This window comes from Lynx canadensis, chromosome D4 (genome assembly GCF_007474595.2).
Source record: "Lynx canadensis isolate LIC74 chromosome D4, mLynCan4.pri.v2, whole genome shotgun sequence".
Lineage (NCBI taxonomy): Eukaryota > Metazoa > Chordata > Mammalia > Carnivora > Felidae > Lynx > Lynx canadensis.
The window spans coordinates 88,725,072-88,747,363 of NC_044315.2; the positions used below are offsets into that span (position 1 = coordinate 88,725,072).

Consider the following 22,292-nt stretch of genomic DNA (forward strand, 5'->3'; position numbering starts at 1 on the left):
TTCACTTGGTGAATTCTACCAACCATTTGAAGAGCAAATAATATGAATTCAGTGCAGCCTTCCCAGAAAATAGGAAAGGAGGGAACAGACACTTCCCAGGTCATTCTCCAAGGTCAGCAGGTCAGCGTTGCTCACTGATACCCTGATATCCGTCTTCTCCTGGTGCGGCCAGAGTAATCCCTTCAAATGTAATCAGATTCCTGTCTCTGCCCCACGCCTCCTGTGTCTTCCCAGTTCCTTCAGAGTAAAAACCAAAGCCCCAACAGTCACCTTAAGCAGGCGGGATCTTCCCATGCCTCTGCAACCTCTACCTACCTATTACTCTCCTTGCTGACCCTGTTCTATCCACATTGGCCTGTTTGCTCTTCCTTGAACCTTTCCTATTCATCCTCCCTGCCCCGGTGCCTTTGTACTTGCTGTTCCCTGTGCCAGGAAAGTGCTTTCCCCATAGTTCATTCTCTCTCCTTTGGGTCTTTGCTCAGTTGTTTATCTTCAGCAGTGGTTTTTCTGATCATTTCTTTAAAATTACAATCTGTAAGTGGGGGGGGGGGGGGGGGGGCGGGGCGCCTGGGTGGCTCAGTCAGTTGGGCGGCCGACTTCGGCTCAGGTCATGATCTCGCGGTCTGTGAGTTCGAGCCCCACATCAGGCTCTGTGCTGACAGCTCAGAGCCTGGAGCCTGCTTCGGATTCTGTGTCTCCCTCTCTCTCTGCCCCTTCCCTGCTTGCTCTCTGTCTCTCTCTGTCTCTCTCTCTCTCTCTCAAAACTAATAAACATTAAAAAAAATTTAAGAAGAATTAAATGAAATTACAATCTGGGGCACCTGGGTGGCTCAGTCGGTTGGACTTCGGACTTTGACTCAGCTCGTGAGTTCAAGCCCCATGTGGGGCTCTCTGCTTTCAGTGCAGAGCCTGCTTTGGATCCTCTGGTCTCCCTCTCTCTCTGTCCCTCCCTTGCTCGTACGTGCGCGTGCGCTCTCTCTCTCTCAAAAATACAAATAAAATTTAAAAAAATTAGAAAAATTATTAAAATTACAATCCAATCCTCACTCCCTGACCTCAGCATCCCCAATCCCTCTTACTTGCTTTTTCTCCCTAGCAGTTTTTACTTTCTTACATATTTTGTGATTTACTAGTTTATTTTGTTGTCTCTCTCCCCCTACTAGAATGTGAACTGTTGGAGGGAAGGATTTCTTCCCCCTATGTTCTACGTGTTGTAACCCTAGAGCTTAGGATAGTACGTAGCTCTTAGTAGATACTCAGTAAACATTTGCCGAATACTTAATTTTTTATCTCTTAATGATACTCCCTTTGCTTTGCTCTGAAAGAAAACTTCCACCCTGAAGCCATGTATTCTCAGATTGTCCCGTAGTTTGGTGACCAGGAAGTTTTAAGCCTATGGGGACTTATGAGAGGTGTTCTCCTTTGAGAGGAAGGAAGTGGCGATTGTGAAAGCGGCAGTAGGAAGGAGAACTGGTGGGGATGTTCTCAGGCAGATCAGTTTTAGAACAGAGTATGTATGAAATTGAGGATCTGAAGTTTGGTTCCTTTTAAATATATACTTGCAAATTTCTTGGAAAGCTTCATGAACCCCCATGCAGACATAATTGTACCCCATTTTGAAGGCTAAGACCGGAGTTTATTTAACTTAGTGATAGATGCTTTACTATTTAAACAGTGCTGCAATGAGAGAGAGAGAGAGAGAGAGAGAGTGTGTGTGTGTGTGTGTGTGTGTGTGTGTGTGTGTGTTCATACTCAGTTGTGTGTGTATGTGTAGGTAAGTTTGTAGAGCATATCCCCCAAAACAGAATTGCCGGGTCAAAGGGTAAATATGTTTGTAATTTTGATAGATATTGAATCTTGTCAAATTCCTTCTCTGGGCTTTTTGAGAACTGGGGATCAGATACGCAAACCCTAGGCAGAGTCAAGAGCTAGCATTCCCTTCACGATCTACAACTACAGGACAGAGCCACAGACAGTTTTGTCACCTACATAGTGAAAAACTGAGGAATTAAGTGGAACTCTCAGTCCTTAGGAGACTGTGTACAAGAGTGATAAGCCCCATACCCCTCGTCTTTGTACAACTCACTGGCAGGAAGTTGAACACCCAGGTCTCTGGACTCTGTTTTTATAAGGCTTTCTGGCTTGTTTGCTCAACACTTGCTCTGGAAGTGTTGAGATGGGGATTGATCGCAGCCAGCCAGGGCTGATTCTCCATACTCTTCTTTTTTAAATTTTTTAAAATCTTTGTTTATTTTTGAGAGAGAGAGAGAGAGAGCAAGCCGGGGGAGGAACAGAGAGAAAAAGGGAGACCCAGAATCCAAAGCAGGCTCCAGGCTCTGAGCTGTGAGTGCAGAGCCTGACGCGGGGCTCAAACTCATGAACTGCGAGTTCATGACCTGAGTCAAAGTCAGATGCTTAACCGACTGAGCCACCCAGGTGCCCCTGATTGTCCACATCGTCGATATGGTTTGCCCGAGACCTGCCCCTCATCCTCCTGGGGCCGAAGGGTTCCTAAGTCCATTTGTGAAGATTGATTGGGGCAAAGACCTCATAAGGGGAAGCCAGTCTTAGGTTAGGGTACAGTGCTGGCATTTATAAGGTAGCAGACTGCCCTTCCCAGTGAAGAAAATGTCTGGTCATTGTTTAGAAGCCCTCAACAAGGAGAAACTGAGAAAAATTTACCTCGGACTTTGAATCAGCTCACAGACTGAGAGCCTGCCAAGATCGTAACGGCTATGGGGTTCAGCCTCCGTTTTGCAGGTGAGTGAAGCTGGGAGTGGGGCAAGTACCTCCCCGGGCCTCACAGAACCTCCCGGAACCCAGGGCCCTGCTCTCCTGCACGGCTTCTCTCCATCACCCACAGCCGCCTCTGCTCTGTGACCACCCATGCTCTCCTACCCATGTGCAGGGAGGTTTGTGTTAGAGAAAGACAGCCCTTCAGCGTGCGGATTTCTCCCACCTTGAGGTGACGGTGCGTAAAACTACTTATTATTGCTGTTTGAACTTCTGATCTGTGTCCCACTTTGGGTCCCGTAGAGCAGGAGGAACAGAGAGACTGAAAAACAGATGACATAGACGATAGTGCTCACGGAGCACCATTAAGAGAATCCCCACCAGCCAGGTCACTCCAAGCCCAGTAGTGGAGCCCTCTCACGGTCCCACAGGGGCACATTCGCAGGGAAGCACCAAGCCTGGGTCCTAGCAGTGGACTCCCCGGGGGAATGGGGCCTCGAGGGAGGAAGAGAGTGTTGTTTTTGAGGTAGAATTCACATACAGTAGAATTTGCCCTCTTAGTGTATGAGTTTTGACAGTGCACGGAGCCACGTCCCCGCCACCGCACTTCGGATGTAGAACATCACGCCTACAGTTCCCTTCTTCCTTTGGTGGTCAAGCCAGCCTCCCAGCCCCAGCAACCACTTTTCAGTTTCTGTTCTTAGAATTTTGCCCGTTACAGAATAACATAAATAGAATTACGAAGCATATAACCTTTTGAGTCGTGACGCATGTAAGATTCGTTCATGTTGTGTGAAAGCAACATGGTTCCTTCCTTCTTGTTGCTGAGTAGCGTTCCGTTGTGTGAAGGCACCACAGTGTGTTTATCCATTCAGCTGCTGATTTTCATTTGAGTTTTCTTTGAGTTTTGCTGATTGAAGATAAAGCCACTGTAAACATTCACACAGGTTTTTGTGGGGACGTGTTTTCATTTCTCTTGGATAACTAATCAGGAATAGAATTGCTGGGTCTTTACGAAAAAATTTTTTTAAGTTTACTTATTTATTTTGGGGGTCGGGGGAAGAGACAGAGCCTGACTCGAGGCTGGAACCCACGAACCATGAGATCCTGACCCGAGCAAAAACCGAGAGTCAGATACTTAAGGGACTGAGCCACCCAGGCACCCCTAGAATTGCTAGGTCTTATGTTAAGTATATGCTTGTCAGCACTTGGTATTTTCTCCTGGCCTTTGACTAGGCTTTTCACTCTCTTAATAGTATCTTTAGAAGAGCAGAAAAAAAAATTAGAATGCTAATTTTTATTTATTTTGAGAGAGAGAGCGCCTGCACACAACACACGTGTGTGAGCGGGGTGTGAGGAGTGGGCAGAGAGCAAGGAAGAGAGAGAATCCCAAGCAGGCCCCATGCCGTCAGCGCAGAGCCTGATGTTGGGCTCGATCTCACGAACGGTGAGATCACGACCTCAGCCGAAATCAAGAGTTGGATGCTTAACCGACTGAGCCACGCAGGCACCCTGAAGAGCAGACATTTTTAATTTTGATGAAATCCAATCTGTTATGTCTCTTAAGGTTCGTACTTTTGGTATTGCACCTAAGAAATCTTTGGCTAACCCAGAATCACAAAGGCTTTCTTCTAGAAGTTTTTATTTAACGTTTAGAACTAGAACCCGTTTTGCATTAAATTTTGAATAGGGTGCAAGGCTGCCTTGCATATGGATCCCCAACGTTCCGGTGCCATTTGTTCAAAAGAATTCGTCACTGCGTTGCCATTGCACCTTTGTGGAGAGTCAGTTCAGCACCGTTCACATGCGTGGGCTACTTGTATGCTGTTAGTTAATTTCTAAGCTCTGAAAGGAAAACAGTTTTAGGAAGGCCCATTCCACTATTTTCGCACTACTGGTTTCTCCACCGGGAAGACTTTCCTGACATCTCTAGGCAGAATTAGCCTCTTTTCCTGTGCTATTGTAGCTACTGTGCACACCCTTATCAAATTTTTCTCCCTCTTGTAATTCTTTGTTTCAGTGTCTGCTCCTCCCTCCCTCCCTCCCCTCTCCCCAAGGCTCCTGACCCTCTCCCGCAAGACTCCCCACCCTCTCCCCCAAGACTCCCCACCCTCTCCCCCAAGACCATGCATCCTTGGAGGCCCGCAAGTATGTCTCCTTCCTTTCTATCATCTCCATCACAGCTGGCTCTATAACGTTTGTTGAATGAATGGAACATTCTCAAATCTCTGATGACAAGTCAGATCTTGGATTGACAAGTGGTGAGCACTCAGGAACTTCATGATTGCTCTACCAATCAGATGAGGCCAGGAAGCGAAGATTAAGAACCAGTTCTCTCTCAAGCAGGAACTGTCTGTCATTCTCCTTTGGGGTGACCGCTGTTTTACCAGGGGTATGTGGGGTGGGCCTGTGACACCAGGCACAGTTGGGTCATAGGTGGGTTCTCCGCTTCAGAGGATGTCTGGCTTCTCGAGTCCCCCTTCTTGTGGGATTCCTTCTGCTGGACTTCAGTCACAGCGGCGTCATTGGGGATCTGGAGTCTTTCTTCCCTACTTCCTTCCGTGGGTTCTTTTGGAGATCAAATGAAGAAAGATATGGGAGAAGACCAGAGAGTATTGAGAATTATTGACCGATTAACTTTTGGAATTCCTTTATCAGAAGCTTAAGACTCATGAAATATTTATGGTGAATTAATTTAATTGATTGCTTCCCGCCCCAGCACTTTCGGACCATATTATTTACCACCTGGAAATTTTCCTGCGTTAGATCGTAAATATTCTTCTTAACATTGTGATCTCAGGTAATTTACCACGACACTTGGTCTCTGGGAGAGGTTTAACAGTCGGGACTGTATCGTCCGGCAACACGGGTGGGGCTGACGTATATGTTTGAAAACTCTGAAAGTCACAGCCCTGCAGGCCTCTATGAAGGCTACATTTGGAAAGCTCCTGCTGCTTAGGAGAGAATCTAAGTGCTTCCATGAATGGGAGTTGTGTTGCTGTAGGTTCCAGTCTCTGATGCTTCAGATTGCTGGCTTCCTCCCGTGTCTCTGTTTTAATCAACTGGAGATACACCTCCCCACTCCTACCCAGGTGTTGATCATCTTAGTTGTATCTGTTCAATCCTCCCCCTGACACACACTCCTGAGCCAGGAACTCATTCGGGAGTCAGGAGAGGTGTCAGAGCTGGGTGGGATAGCTTCGTGTTTGCTCTCCGGGAACGTGGCTCTCGTTGGAAGCATCTCTACATAAAATGCCACCTACCAGCAACACGTAGGGCATGGTCTGGGTGGGTTCGCTGCATGGAACCCAGCAGCCAGGCCTGAAGCACTTCTAATCCTTTGTCTCATCCTTTGTATGACATCCAGTTAGGGCAGTCCCTATCAAAATAACCCCAGCATTCTTCACAGAGCTAGCACAAACAGTCCTAAAGTTGGCCTGGGACCAGAAAAGACCCCGAATAGCCAGAGCAATCTTGAAAAAGAAAACCAAAGCTGGAGGCGTCACAACGCTGGACTTCAAGACATATTACAAAAGCTGTAATCATCAAGACAGTATGGTACTGGCACAAAAACAGACACTCAGATCAATGGAACAGAATAGAGAACCCAGAAATGGACCCACAATCGTATGGGCAACTAATCTTTGACAAAGCAGGAAAGAATAGCCAACGGAATAAAGACGGTCTCTTCGGCAAGTGGTGCTGGGAAAACTGGACAGCGACATGCAGAAGAATGAACCTGGACCACTTTCTTACACCAGACACAAAAATAAGCTCAAAATGGATGAAAGACCTACACATAAGACAGGAAGCCATCAAAATCCTAGAGGAGAAAGCAGGCAAAAACCTCTTTCATCTTGTCCGTAGCAACTTCTTACTCAACACATCTCCGGAGGCAAGGGAAACAAAAGCAAAAATGAACCACTGGGACCTCATCAAGATAAAAAGCTTCTGCACAGTGAAGGAAACAAGCAGCAAAACTAAAAGGCAACCGATGGAATGGGAGAAGATATTTGCAAATGTATGACATCCCATTAGAGAAAAGGGTCAAAATCATAGAACACCTTCTTTTTTCCTTTCTGGTTTAGGGTTTTTTTTTTTTTTTTTTTAAACATTTATTTATTTTTGAGACAGAGACAGAGCATGAACAGGGTGGGGGGGGGCAGAGAGAGAGGGAGACCCAGAACCCGAAGCAGGCTCGAGGCTCTGAGCCATCAGCACAGAGCCCGACATGGGGCTCGAACTCACAGACTGCGAGATCATGACCTGAGCCGAAGTCGGACGCTCAACCGACTGAGCCACTCAGGCGCCCATCTTGTTTAGGTTTTTTGAGGTATCCTTTATATGCCATCAAATTCACTGTTTTAGTGTACAATTCATTGATTTCCAACAAATTTACAGAGCGTGCAACCATCCCCACAATCCAGTTTTAGAACATGTCCATCGTGCCAAAAACATCCCTTGTGCCCCTTCATGGTCGATCCCACCCCTACCCCCGGGCAACCGCTAATCTGCTCCCCACCTCTATAGATCTGCCTTTTCTGCACATGTCATAAATGGAATCGTGCAATAACATGTGGTCTTTTGTGACTGGCTTTTTCCACCTGCAGCAGATCTTGGAGGTTTATCTATGTTGCAGCACAGATCAGCACATCTCTCCTTTTCATTGTTGAGTGTTACTCCATTCTTTGGATATATATTTTGTTTCTCCGTTCACCAACTGACGGACATTTGGATTGTTTCCGGTTCTCGGCCGTGATGAATAATGCTGCTCTGAGCACTCACGGACAAGTCTTTGTGTGACTATGTGTTTTCATTTCTCTGGGGTAGATTCCTAGGAGCAGAGTTGCTGGTTCTTATAAAAAAAAAAAAGTATGCGTTGAACTTTTTAAGAAATTGCCAAGCTGTTTTCTAGAGCGGTCCTGCCATTTTACCTCCCCACCTGCAGTGTATGAGAGCCCCAGTTTTCTCCCCATCCTCGCCAACACTTGGTTTTGTCTATCTTTTCGATTCTAGCTAAGCGAGTGGGTGTGAAAGAGAATCTCTTTGTGGTTGTAGTTTCCGTTTCTTGCATGACCCATGATGCTGAGCATCTTTTTGTGCGACTAGCCATTCGTATTTCTTCTTTGGTGACATCAATTACAGTCTTTCACCTGTTTTTTAAATTGGTTTGCATGCTGTCTTATTATTGAGGGATAAGATTTCACTGTTATTCTGGATGCAGGGTCTTTATCAGGTATACGATAGAACACATGAGGTTTTTTTTTTTGTTTTTTCCTTACACCAGGACCAGAGATTGTGGAAAGGGGAGGGGATGGTTAAAGGTAATAATAATTAACGTGTGATATTTGAGTGTTCTTTGTGAGGGGACACTGGGCTGTGTGTCTTATCCTGATTATCTAGGACACTTCCTCATTTTCTAAAGGTTCTGAGACTGTTTCAGATGCTTGCTCTCCAATTTACAGTTTTTGATAAAGAAAAGGAAATGCTGATTTAGGGAATTCTTAAATTTCTGTGAGTTAGAATTGGTCTTTTAATACTATTAGCATAAAGGCTACGTGGCTGTTACAACAGATGTAGAACACCAGCAGTTAAAAAAAATTTTTTTTTAATGTTTTATTTATTTTTGAGACAGAGAGAGACAGAGCATGAGCAGGGGAGGGGCAGAGAGAGAGGAAGACACAGAATCGGAAACAGGCTCCAGGCTCCGAGCTGTCAGCACAGAGCCCGACACGGGGCTCGAACTCATGAACCGTGAGATCGTGACCTGAGCTGAAGTCAGAGGCTTAACCGACTGAGCCACCCAGGCGCCCCCCTGAAAACATTATTTTTTAGTGGTGTACCATGTGAATGCAACATTTCATTTGATCCCCGGCCATTGGACAGTTAGGTTGCTTCCTTCCTTCCTTCCTTCCTTCCTTCCTTCCTCCTTCCTTCCCTTTCTTCCCTCCTTCCCTTCCTTCCTTCCTCCTCCTCCTTCCCTTCCTCCCTCCCTCCCCTCTTCCCTTCCTTCCCTCTTTTGCCAATATCACAGTGCTGTGATGAACACTCTTGTACTAAATCTTTGTAAGAACAGCTTTGCAATAATTTGCACCAACTCTTCCTGAAGTTAATGCCCCAGAATGAGCTGTGGCATTAAAGCCTGGGGACATCTCACAAGGCTTCTGATGGAAAAATTGTTAAATCACTCTCCGGAGAGTATGTTCCCATTTACATTTGCAGGAAACATGGACGAGAGGGTGCCGGTTCGCTCGCATTCTTGCCAGCACTGAGTCTTGCTGCTTTTCCGGATGATTGCTGATTTTGTGGGGGAAGAAAAGAGTGACTTGCTGTTTCAGTGTTCATTCCCTTGATTAGGGGAGGGGCAGAGAGAAAGAGGGGGACAGAGGATCCGAAGCAGGCTCCGTGCTGACCGCGCAGAGCCCGACGCGGGGCTCGAACTCACAAACCATGAGATCACAACCTGAGCTGAAATCGGATGCCCAACGGACTGAGCCACCCAGGCGCCCCAGAACACCAGCAGTTTTAAACAAACTAGATGTTTGTTTCTTCTGCAACAGGCTGACGTTAGCAGTCCTGGCTGTATAAGGAGACACTGTCATGTTGTTACTCTTTAAAATGTGGATTCTCGGGGCGCCTGGGTGGCTCAGTCGGTTAAGCGTCCCACTCTTGATTTCAACTCGGGTCATGATCTCATGGTTCATGAGATCAAGCCCCACGTCGGGCTGTGTGCTGACAGCACGGAACCTTCTTGGGATTCTCTCTCTCTCTCTGTCTGCCCCTCCCCTGCTCATGCTCTGTCTCTCTCTGTCTCTGTCTCTCTGTCTCTCTGTCTCTCTCTCTCTCTCAAAAATAAACAAACATGAAAAAGTGAGATGTGGATTCTGCCTCAAGATCCAAATGGCCACTCTGGCTGCCCTGTCCTTGTACGGGCAGTGGAAAGTAGAAGAGAGACTGCCTCCCTTTCCTTCTAAGAAAGGGGCTTGTGTCATTTCTGCTCACATGCCGTTGGCTAAAACTTAGTTACATGGTGATGTTGAGCTGCAGAGACTGGGAAATGTCGTCTTTATTCTGGGCATGGCGGGGAGTGGTGGTGCATATCCATCTAAAACTTACGGTTAAGGTCTAAAACTTAGGGGTTGAGGGCAAGAGAGGAGAACAGATGTTGGGGGCCATTATTTGCTCGGGGGTTCCTGTAACTAGTCTGCGTAGGATGCCCATTCGTTTTTCCTCAAAGAAAGTCTAGTTGATCTGCAGTTATTGGCCCAAGCCTTACTGAGGAGTTAACTTTAATGCTGTTTTTTAGAATTGCAATCAGAATGTTCTTATGCTGAAACAGCCATAAATATGAATTATTATCGGTTCGAAAATTTGAAAATTCACTTAGGGGTTAATCCGATTTGGGAGTCGCTGCTTTACTGACATCGAGCTTAGACACACCAGCTGGTAGCTCGGGTGGCGGGCAGGCCGACAGCTTCTGCCGGTTGACTTTGGAAGCAGAACTCTACGCCGTTTTCTCTTCAAGTGACTCTTTCCTCCTGACATCACCGCAGTGTCCCCTTAACGAGCAGTTTCTCCAGTGTTCTCTGCAGCCATACTTCTCTGGTTATTATGTGGCTTTGGATTATATGCCATATCTGTCGCTTCTGGAGGAGAAAAGCAGTCCCATTTATTTCTCCACGCTCTGCTCCTCTGCAGACCACAGCCACTCCTAACAAGTGCAGGGATGAAAGCTTGCGGATCCATTTGTCCTTTGGGTGCGTTTAAGAACCTTGACAACAGAACACTTTGGTGCTGACTGTTTTGAAGAAGCAAACATAAAAACAACTTGCAGTGTTTCCTTTCTAGGTTTTTAGAGGCCTCACTAGCATTGTCGAGAAACTTGCCTTCCCCGGGCGCAGCTCTGGCTGCTCAGAGGACCTTCGTGCCCAGGGAGCCCATGCTCGCACAGCCCCTTCAGCTGCCCCAGAGATAACCCGGATAAACACCAGCCCCTCTGCGAACCTCCTGATCCCTGCTGGGCCTTGCACTGTGGGGAGGTTCAGAGGACGTGTTTTCCTTCCCTACTGGCCCTTCTCTCTACCCTCCCTCCAGCTGCCTGCCTCCCCCCACCCCCAAGTAACGTGATCTCCCTGGCCTGCTCTCTGCTGGCCAGATTCTTTCAGTCTTAGAGAAAGAGAAGGAAAAGTTAACCACTGGTGTCCCAGGTCAAAGTGAACAAAACTATAAAAGCCAAAAGCAGCGTTTGAAAAGAAAAACGGGTCTGGCCCATTCGGGCTTTTCCTTTATCAGTGTTTCTCTGCGTAAAGTTTGTGCTTAAGCTTACCTTATTCTAAAGATAATAGTCTGAGCGTTTTGACTTTTGCAACATTGCTATTTTTTGATTTGGTTTGGAGTTAGCCTACTCTTTAGTCAATATTCAGGTTAGAGGCAAGCAAACGAGATTTAGGGATTTAAAATAAAATTCTTTGGCATTTATTATAAATGTTAACTAAAGTAAAGGGGACAAAGACAACTCATGAAATGCATGGAACCTCTCTGAGTTGAATTCGTGCACTTAGAGTTTAATACCAATTATCCCAGACTATATTTTGTTTAATAATATATCTGTTTAGGGGCACCTGGATGGCTCAGTCGGTTGAGCGTCCAACTTCGGCTCAGGTCACGATCTCGCAGTTTGTGAGTTCGACCCCCGCCTCAGGCTCTGTGCTGACAGCTCGGAGCCCGGAACCTGCTTCAGATTCTGTGTCTCCCTCTCCCTCTGCCCCTCCCCTACTCATGCTCTGTCTCTCTCTGTCTCAAAAATAATAAAAAACACTAAAAAAAAAAAAATCATGTATCTGTTTATAACTTGACTTGTAAATGGATGTAAGAATTCAGGCTTTGCTTGCTTCTTCACCACCGGCAATATGATTTGAAACCTGTGGTGTGCAACAAACTGTAAATAGTTTTGCAGCCTGGTGTCCTAAACTGGTCTGTCAGCTCTTGATGATGGATACGGTACCTACCTAGCGGGTGTGACATAATGGAAAAAAAATCTAACGAGGGAGTTTGGAGGTCTGGGTTCTTTCCCTGGCTCTGCCATACTTTGCTGTGAGACCTCATGCAAGTTATTTAACCTGTCTGTGCCTCAGTTACCTCATCTATAAAATGGGCAATAGAGATTCGGATTAAAAATGATTAAAGATTGAAGACCTGTTTTTATCTCTATCTGTTCCCAAGCCCAACTGAAATGATAATATGAAGATGATTTTTTTCTAAATGAAAATGCGTGAGGGCAAAAGAACCAAAAAGGATAATTGGACAAGAAAGGTGAACACAGTTTTCAAAATGGAAGATAGTCAAAAGCAAATTGAAACCTAACTCCTTCTGAGAGAGGTATTGATTAGAAGTGAGCCAGTGTGCTTGTAAGATCCTGAGAAAAAGAATTAACATTGGATGCATTAGTACAGAAAGCAGGGGGGCGGTGAGGCCTATAACTGGAATTGAGGGATTGGTTGAAAGTTGGTTTAGATTCTTTACGCTCCTCCCCAACTCTACAGCAGATGGCCAGCTCTCCTCCCCACCTAGAAGTATTATATTGACAGATTGCCCTAAGGACTCTGGACTCAGGGGCATTGTCCCCCACCATTGGTACAAATAAGCCAAGGGGCTGATAAAAGACTCACTTCGAGCTGTCTCATTGTGAAATTTCAGAACACTAAGGGGTATTAGAAGATATTCCAGAGCTTCCAAAGACAAAAACAGGGTCATATGTGCAGGATCAAGAATCAGAGCGGAATTGCATTTCTAAACAATACTGGAAGCTAGAAGCTAGTGCAGAAATGTCTTCAAAATTAAATGGGAAAAGTTATTTTTTTTTAATTTTCTTTTTTCTTTTTAAAATTTACATCCAAATTAGTTAGCATATAGTGCAACAATGATTTCAGGAGTAGATTCCTTAGTGCCCCTTCCCCATTTCGCCCCTCCCCCCCTCCCACCACCCCTCCCGTGACCTTCAGTTTGTTCTCCATATTTATGAGTCTCTTCTGTTTGTCCCCCTCCCTGTTTCTATATTATTTTTGTTTCCCTTCCCTTACGTTCATATGTTTTGTCTCTTAAAGTTCTCATATGAGTGAAGTCATATGATTTTTGTCTTTCTCTGACTAATTTCACTTAGCAGGATACCCTCCTGTTTCATCCACGCAGTTGCAAATGGCAAGATTCCATTCTTTTTGATTGCCGAGTAATACTCCATTGTCTATACATACCACATCTTCTTTATCCATTCATCCATCGATGGACATTCGGGCTCTTTCCGTCCTTTGGCTATTGTCGAGAGTGCTGCTATAAACATGGGGGTGCATGCGTCCCTTCGAAACAGCACACCTGTATCCCATGGAGAAATGCCTACTAGTGCAATTGCTGGGTTGTAGTACAGTTCTATTTTTAGTTTTTTGAGGAACCTCCATACTGTTCTCCAGAGTGCTGCCCCAGCTTGCGTTGTCCACCAACAATGCGAAAGAGACCCTCTTTCTCCGCATCCTCGCCAACATCTGTTGTTGCCTGAGCTGTTAATGTGAGCCATTCCTGACAGGGGTGAGGTGGCATCTCATTGTGGTTTGATTTGCATTTTCCCTGATGATGAGTGATGTGGAGCATTTTTTGTCATGTGCCGGTTGGCCATCTGGATGTCTTCTTGGAGAAGGGTCTATTCATGTCTTTTGCCCATTTCTTCACTGGATTAGTTGTTTTTTGGGTGTTGAGTTTGACAAGTTCTTTATAGATTTTGGATACTAACCCTTTATCTGATATGTCATTTGCAAATATCTTCTCCATTCTGTCGGTGCCTTTTTAGTTTTGCTGCTTGTTTTCCTTCGCTGTGCAGAAGCTTTTATCTTGATGAGGTCCCAAGTAGTTCATTTTTGCTTTTGTTTCCCTGCCTCTGGAGACGGTTTGAGTAAGAAGTTGCTGCGACCAAAGTCAAGAGGTTTTTGCCTGCTTTCCTCCTCTAGGATTTGATGGCTTCCTGTCTTACATTTAGGTCTTTCATCCATTTTGAGTTTATTTTTGTGTCTGGTGTAAGAAAGTGGGTCCAGGTTCATTCTTCTGCATGTCGCTGTCCAGTTTTCCCAGCACCACTTGCTGAAGAGACTGTCTTTATTCCGTGGCTATTCTTTCCTGCTTTGTCAAAGATTAGTTGCCCATACGATTGTGGGCCCATTTCTGGGTTCTCTATTCTGTTCCATTGATCTGAGTGTCTGTTTTTGTGCCAGTACCATACTATCTTGATGATTACAGCTTTGTAGAAATAGCTTGGTCGGGATTGTGAGGCCTCCTGCTTTGGTTTTTTTTTCAAGATCACTTTGGCTATTTGGGGTCTTTTCTGGTTCCATACAAATTTTAGGGTTATTTGTTCTAGCTCTGTGAAGAATGCTGGTGTTACTTTGATAGGGATTGCATTGAACATGTAGATTGCTTTGGGTAGTATCGACATTTTAACAAAATTTGTTCTTCTTATCCAGGAGCATGGAATCTTTCCATTTTTTTTGTGTGTGTTTTCTTCAATTTCTTTCATAAACTTTCTATAGTTTTCAGTGTATAGATTTTTCACCTCTTTGGTTAGATTTCTTGCTAGGTGTTTAATGGTTTTTGTTGCAACTGTAAATGGGATCAGTTCCTTGATTTCTCTTTCTGTCGCTTCACTGTGGTGTATAGGAGTGCTACCGATTTCTGTGTGTTGATTTTATACCCTGCAACTTTGCTGAATTCATGAATCAATTCTAGCAGTTTTTGGTGGAATCTTTGGGTTTTCCATATAGAGTATCATGTCATCTGCGAAGAGTCAAAGTTTGACCTCCTCCTGGCCGACTTGGGATGCCTTTATTTCTTTGTGCTGATTGCAGAGGCTAAGACTTCCAATACTATGTTGAATAACAGTGGCAAGAGTGGACATCCCTCTCTTGTTCCTGACCTTAGGGGAAAAGCCTCTCAGTTTTTCCCCATTGAGGATGATATTAGTGTTGGGTCGTTCCTATAGGGAAAAGTTATTTTTAACCTAGAATTCTATACCCAGCCAAACTGTCAGAGTAGCATAGAAGAAAGGCATTTTTTTGGACCTGCAGCACCCACCCTCCCACCCCACCCCCACCTTTTTTTCTTTTCAGGAAGGCACTGGACAGTGAAATTCCAGCAAAGAAGAACAGAAGTCAATAACTAGAATTGAGGATATTTTAAAGTGTTTTAGTATTTGGGAAAAAATACTACCAGGTGTTTAACAGATCTTCGAAATATTTGGGGGGAAACAGTAATAGATTCTATAGAAGATTAGTCAAATGAAAAAATCAAGGTAATAATATCTCTAGGTTAAATGAATAAAGGAAATATTCATATTATATTATTGGCAGAACAGTGAACAATATTATATCATCACAGTAATGTAAACACTATTGATTTAACCAAAAATTGTGATTTTACTGTTTAGGGAGGTTGGGATACTACCAAATATAATGTGGAAAGCTGATGACTCCAGAAACAATATGAGGATATTAGTTAGAAATCTGAAGGAGGCTGCCTGCCTCTGGGGCAGCAAACTGGGGGATGGAGTTAGGGGATTGCTGTTTTTATTATAAACTTCAGTACTATTTGATTTTAACCTTGCATGTGTTATTACTTTGATTAAAAATTAAAATTAATTTAAAAATGGGCATACCCATAATAAATTGCTTCCACCTAGAGAAAAATTATTGTTAATAGTTACGTTTGACTTGTTAATTATAAAAATGTAGAGTCTTTATGTAATGAGATTTTCTAGAAAGTAGATTTACTCTAAGGCAGTTCGAGTTTGGCCCCCAGCTAAGAATTGTAGCTCTGGAAATACCAGGGGAACTAACAAAACAATCAGTATTAACTGTGTGCGGCTAGCTCATCAAGTCCTGGTCCTGAAATCGGCCCCCATTAAAGATGTGGGGGTGGAGTTTGTGATTTGCCACAAAGCTGTGGTTGCAATCCCTGGCTTTCGGATGAAAGGTAGGACTCCTGACATTTCAATCTCAGTTGCTACTCCTACTCCATAGCTAGTGTTTCTTTCCCTTAATAAAATAAATGGATTCCTTGTCCCTTGGAAACCTCCAGACTACTTTCACTCCTCAGACTGTGCTTTCTGGAATATTTTCACATATCACATTTGTTAATTTAGCTCTCGACTTAGTCCCAGTAAGACTTACGCAGGAACACAGACCATCATCTGATTTGGTAAGGGGGCTCTTTGGAAATAACATAGCTCCTGTATACGGAGCACCTTCCATACATTATTTTTAATCTTCGTAACCCTGTGAGATAGCCCCTCACCCCCAGTGTTTAACGGTTGAAGAAATGAGGGCTCTGAGAGGTGAAGTCAGTTGCCCAGGCCACCACAGTGGATGATGTACACGTGCTGTTCGGAGCTAGGCTGCGTGAGTAGCTCATTCAGCCTCTGCCGTGTTGCCTCCCTGTCTTACCAGTCCGGAGTCAGCAGGCCTTTGTGACACTTGACCCCAGGTAGTGCTATCTCATGGGAAAACTTGTAAGAGATGCACGTGTGTCCTTGTACAGTGGCCAAAATGGATGTGACTGACTGATGTGGTCTTCTGAGCTGCATTTTCCTTTGTTGGACCCACACTGGACCCATGCTCTCGCGGAGAGTGTTTGCAGAGTCAGAGGAAGTGGGCTTGTTGGCAGGTGCATATAAAATAGCATGCACTTACTTCGAGATCTTTGCTCTCCCGCCCCCCACCCCCCAAAGTTACTGGCTGGGCCAGAAACAGTGAAGGGGCCTGTCACATTTGGGATCATCTGGTCCGGGGGGGTTCCACACCAGGCCCCATGTCAGATTCACCTGTCTCCCTTCCTCCTGACCCCCCCCCTCCTGCAGCTCCTGTCTCCTTCCCTTGACCCACTTTTGCCCCACCCCCCCACCCCCCACATTTAAATAGGACTGAACTCCAACTTAAAAAAAAATTGTCTTTAGCCTAAAATCTTTAAGAGAAGGGTCCTCTTTTGGTGACTTGTTCTAGAGTGTATGTTTCCTAGATTGAGGAAAAAATTGGTTTCAAATGAGAAAATTTTAGAAAATCCCTTCACGTTTGTCCTATTTCCAGTGAAAACAAGCACCTCTTCTCTCTTCTTAAAACAGTGGTTTTTGGAGCACGGGGGTGGCTCAGTCCATTAAGGGTCCAACTCTTGATTTGGCTCAGGTCATGATTTCAAGGTTCTTGACTTCGAGCCCCATGTCAGGCTCTGTGCTGAGGCCTGCTTGGGATTCTCTCTCTCCCTCCTTCTCTGCCCGTCCAACACACACACTCTCTCTCTCAAATAAATAAATAAACATTTAAAAAGTATATATAAGGGGTGTCTGGGTGGCTCAGATAGTTAAGCTGACTCTTGGTTTGGCTCAGGTCATGATCTCACAGTTCATGAGATTGAGCCCCGCATTGGGCTCTGCTCTGACATCCTGGAGGAGTCTGGGGATTCTCTCTCTCTCTGCCCCTCTCATGCTCACATGTGCACTCTCTCCTCTAAATAAGTAAACCTAGAAAATAAAAAAACGATAATATACTTAATACGTTTTAAAATATTCTTCAATAGTTCTAGTTTCTGAACTGTTTTCTTTAAGAACTTTTCCCTAACGGTTAATGATTTTTTTTTTTAATTTTTTTTTCAACGTTTATTTATTTTTTGGGACAGAGAGAGACAGAGCATGAACGGGGGAGGGGCAGAGAGAGAGGGAGACACAGAATCGGAAACAGGCTCAGGCTCTGAGCCATCAGCCCAGAGCCCGACGCGGGCTCTGAACTCCCGGACGGCGAGATCGTGACCTGGCTGAAGTCGGACGCTTAACCGACTGCGCCACCCAGGCGCCCCTCTAACGGTTAATGATTTTTATTTCAAACCTCTAGCTTTGCTTATCTTACCCTTTCACTTAATTGAAAATCATGTGCCATTTTGGAAAGGTCAGGGGGCTCTGGACCATACCGCTTCCGGAGCTGTGTGAACTTGGACAGAGCCCTCCTCCCCATCCCCCAAGTTCCTTATCTGTGAAGTGGAATTAAACTACCCAAAGTTCATGGGATTGTTGTAACACTGGTGCCTGGCACGTATCAGGTGCACATTAAAAGTCTGTTTCTTTCCCAAACTGGATGCAAACCAAACCAACAACGTTAGTTCACATCTTTTTCGTTTCGTCTTGTGCTTGTGTAAGTTCATGCCTTTGGGTTAAGGTTGCTCAAGGGAAACCTTTCTCGGGTCTTTTTTTCATTCTTGTAAGAAGATCGGGGCTCGCCTTTATTTGCTTGTAACAGCGCCTTTTGTTACCTTGCAAATGATTTCAAACGCATCAAAAGCTGGATCTGGAAAGAGTAGTCCAGTTTGGTCTGGTAGTGTACAGGTTGGCAAAATTTCAATATTTGTTGTTGCTGATTCAGAGTGTTTCGCCAGACCTGTTGATGCATGCTTTTATAACTATAATTTAAAAGGTTTGGATGCAGTTTATAAGCATTACTCATTTTAAGAGGATTTAAAGAGGATAAGGTCATTTTAGATTCAAGAAGAGAATTTAGTAATAGCCATTAGCCTTTTAAAATAAACTTACATCCCAACATAAAGTGCCTCACATGCAAACAAGGTATTCGGACCTGTATTAAACTGGTAGTATTCAAGGATGCGGTCAGAGCCGCAAAATGCTGCCAATGTATGATTGTGGCACTAAGCTGCCGATTTGAGTCTGGCTCTTTAAACCTGAAATGCTGTATCAATGACACACTTTATTATTGTTTGGTCCAGTAATAAAGAACTTTCCGGAAGGGCACCAAAACAGATACTGTATTTTTCAGTTTGTCCTGGTGGCACCCTTTCAATTCTATTTTTGGTGCTACGTTTGGGATTTGAAAGATTCAAGACAACACTAAGCCGGTCAGCTGGCACTACCTGCAGGCCCTCTAGCAGAATGAGCGTGCCTCCCAGAGTCTAGATGGCACCCACAGTCACCGCGCTCGTCCTCTTGTGTCTGCAGGTGGTGGAACTGCACACTTCCTGTCCTGCCCGTGCCTTCTTAGGTGCTCATGAGGCCTGAGCTGGTACCACAGCACTAACCACTCAGTTGCAGGAAAAACACATCTTGTACACTGATCACAATTCGGTAGGACACTTCCGAAAAGTTATTAATGCCCTGGCTGAGAACCCCGGTGATACGCACTAGTCACGTCCAGCCCACTTGTGAATTTTTATGTGCTGTATTTGGCAGACCTACGTGAAGATCTTGTCTCTTAGCCATTCCAGACACCCAGTTTCTGTTGTTACAGGATAGGCTGGAAAGTATGACAAATGAGTCCAGCTTGCCTTCTGGGGTTGACCGTTCGTAGCCAGGGTCTCTTAACCAACACTGGCTCTGAATATATGTTAGCTATTTTTTTTTTTTAATGTTTATTTATATGGGGAGGGGAGGGGCAGAGAGAGAGGGAGACACGGAATCCGAAGCAGGCTCCGGGCTCTGAGCTGTCAGCCCGGAGCCCGACACGGGGCTCAAACCCATGAGCAGTGAGATCGTGACCTGAGCCGAAGTCGGACGCTTAACCGACTGAGCCCCCGGGCGCCCCGATATGTTAGCTATTTAAACCAAAGATACAGATCTCCAAGCTTTAATCCATTTGGAATTTATTGTTGATGAGAGGGTACAGTGTAATCCCCTGGTCAGGAGCCTGATCCTTGGAACCAGGCCGACCAGCGTCGGTTTCCAACTACGGGACCTTGGGCAGGGTGCTTGACTTTCCTGACTACCAGGTCTTACCCTGAAGATTTGGGATAATAACAACCCCAGTCCTCACAGGATCGTTGTGCAAACGCAGCGTTGTAACGAATGGACCATGTTTCTCCTAAGAGTCTGACGCACATCACATCTACTCCTAAGATCTTCCACGCATCCTTTCTTATTACTACTCATGTGTTCTAAGATGTGAGCTACATTGATTTTTTTCTCTGTTGCAGTGCAGTTACTTCGTACTACTTATTAAATTCCTTTTCTTATTGTTACTGAAATATATATGATTTTTATTAAATTCGTTGGTATGATTGGGTTCCCTGTTACTTCCCGCTGATCTAGATTTCTGATTTTGTGTCACATAATACACCATTGTGATTATTGTTATTTTGTTATAATATTGTATATGATCAGTCCTAACCAGAGCTATAATATTTGAGCCCTGAACGGCAATGAAATGGGTTTCAAATAACGGTACCCCGTGGCACTCACCAAACCAAGGGGGGAAAAAAATCCCTGTGGAAGAAAATAAGGCAAAGAAGGGACCCAGGCCCTGCCTCTGAGGATTTCTCCTTGTGAAAGCTCAATTCCCTTTACATATAACCAGAAATCATGTTTGAACTTGAACTCACACCTCTCCTCCCGTTTCCAACCATCTCCTAGTCTGAATGTAGGATTTGACAAACGTGTTGCATACCTGTGAGGTTGTCATGTGGGTTCTAGCTCTGATTATTCATTCTTTATACACCCACTGAGTTAGCCTTAATCACTGTAAACTCCGTGAACATGAAATGAGACCAGCACTGGTAGCTGCAGAGGAATCCGCATTATTCACCAACATTTGGGGCCACAGCGTTTGCCGGAGCCCCGCGCACCCGCCGAGCTGGGCTGTAAGCGGTGCAGGTTGGCGTCTCGCCACAGAGATGCTCGAGGTTGCAAAAGTGGTGGCCGAGCAGGCCTGCGCTGGCGGCAGAGTAGCCCGTGTGTCTTTCTTGGGCCGTTAGGACTTGGCAACGTTGAGAACCACTCAGTGCTGCACCTGAAATCAGCACCCGTGTGGACCTAGAAACCGGCCCCGGGTTGGTTTTGGATCTCGGCAAGGGGGCCGGGCCGGGTCGGGCCTGCCGATCGCCCGCGACGAGCGGGGCCGGCCGACCGGCGCGGCGCCGAGGGGGTTAAGGGCGGCGGCGGGGGCGGCCTCGCGGGCCGGGCTCGGGGCCCTTTGTTAACAGGCGCGTCCGGAGCGGAGACGGAGACGCGGCCGCGGCCATGGGCGGGGCGCGCGGGGCGGCGGCGAGGCGGCGTGGCTGGGGCCGCCGGGGGCGGGGAGGGCGCGCGGGGCCAGCGGGGCGCGCCGGGCCTGAGCGCGCGGCGCAGCGAGCCGGGGGGCGCCGGCCCCCACGCCGCCGGCCCGCGAAAATGTTGGAGATCTGCTTGAAGCTGGTGGGCTGCAAATCCAAGAAGGGGCTCTCTTCGTCCTCCAGCTGCTACCTGGAAGGTAAGCGCCGGCTGGCGCCGAGCGCTCGAAGCGGCGGCGGGGCCGCGGGCCGGGCCTTCCCGGGCCTTCCCGGGCCGCGCCCGCCCGCCCGCGCGCGCCCCCTCCGCGCCCTCCCTGCCCCTCCCTTCCCTTTCCCTTTCTCTGCCCCCCCCCCCCCCCCCCCCCCCCCCCCCCGCTTTCTTGCTCTCTCCTGGTCTTTCCCGCGACCCCGCCTGGGCGCTGCGGGCCGAGCGGGAGGGTGCGGGGCTCCGGTCCCCGCGCCCTACCCTAGGAGCCCACGCCGGGATGGCGGTGTCTCGGGCCCCCAGCCGGAGGGGGGGGGGCCTCTCCCCGAGAAAGTTTGAGAAGCGAACTCTACAGGCCCGAACGGCCCTGTGAGCCCACGTTGTGGAATTTCCACCGTGAATTGGGAATTATGTGTCAAAAAGGTCGACCCGTGTTTGTGAAAACATGTGATTCTCATTAAGTGTCGTGTACAAAGGAACACCGCTCTACCATTTATGGATACGGAATTTCAAGTGATCTTTCTACCCCACGCCCCACGCGCCCCCAACCCCCAACCCACTCTTATCTGCAGACACGAAGAGGTCTTAGGAATTCTCCCTTTTCGCGGGGATGGGGCAAGCGAAGTTACACATTTGAGGAAGGCGTTGTGAATGAGTCCAGCGTACTTGGCGGGGGAGGGGGGGGAACTCATGTTGGGTTCGCTCCATAAAGTGCAGAGCCAGGAGCATCTTTCTTTTTGCCTTTTTTCCGTTCTGCTTTCCTTTCCTTCTCTCATCCCCTGTGTCCTTCTTTCCTGTGCCTTTCCTTTCTTTGCTAGTAACAACTGAAAGAAAGTGAACCGGGGAGGGTGCGTGGGGGTCGTCATTTTGGACTTGATCTGACTTAGGGACCGGACATCCCAGATGAAATCCTGCTGGTATTTCTCTGTCATTTTCACTGAGGACTTAAAATAGGAATAGAAATGTAAAAGCTCATCTGAGAACAAGTTGGATTGCTGCTAGTGTGCCATGAAGTTGTAACGTACTTCTTTTTAAAAGGAGGAGAAATAAACGAAGGCCTCATAAATGGTCTAACCTCTTTTCCTTCCAACTTTTTTTTTTTAATACCCCCGTGACCCTCACCAGCCACCTTTTTTTTTTTTTTTCCCCTGTCTGATTTGAGGGCCTGCCTGGAGTCACATAAGCAGCTTAAACCATAAACACCAGTGATGCAGGTGAAACCTGTTTGCTCTTGCTTTCACAGGATGTGGACATCCATCCCTCTTCCCTGCCTGCGATTTTGGGC

At 46.3% G+C, this 22,292-nt stretch overlaps 1 protein-coding gene across 5 annotated transcripts in view; it reads left to right on the forward strand.

The window, feature by feature from the left end:
- Nucleotides 1–22,292, forward strand: part of ABL1 (ABL proto-oncogene 1, non-receptor tyrosine kinase) — a 149,157-nt gene that overhangs the window by 77,794 nt on the left and 49,071 nt on the right. The window contains exon 1 of one of the 5 annotated variants that reach the window (XM_030293007.1): nt 20,885–21,002. The exons of the other annotated variants lie outside the window; for them this stretch is intronic. Within the exon in view, the coding sequence (XP_030148867.1) occupies nt 20,924–21,002 (79 nt within the window). The 5' untranslated portion in view covers nt 20,885–20,923. Of the gene's footprint in view, nt 1–20,884; nt 21,003–22,292 lie in introns of those variants that run through there. 5 annotated transcript variants of the gene reach the window in all.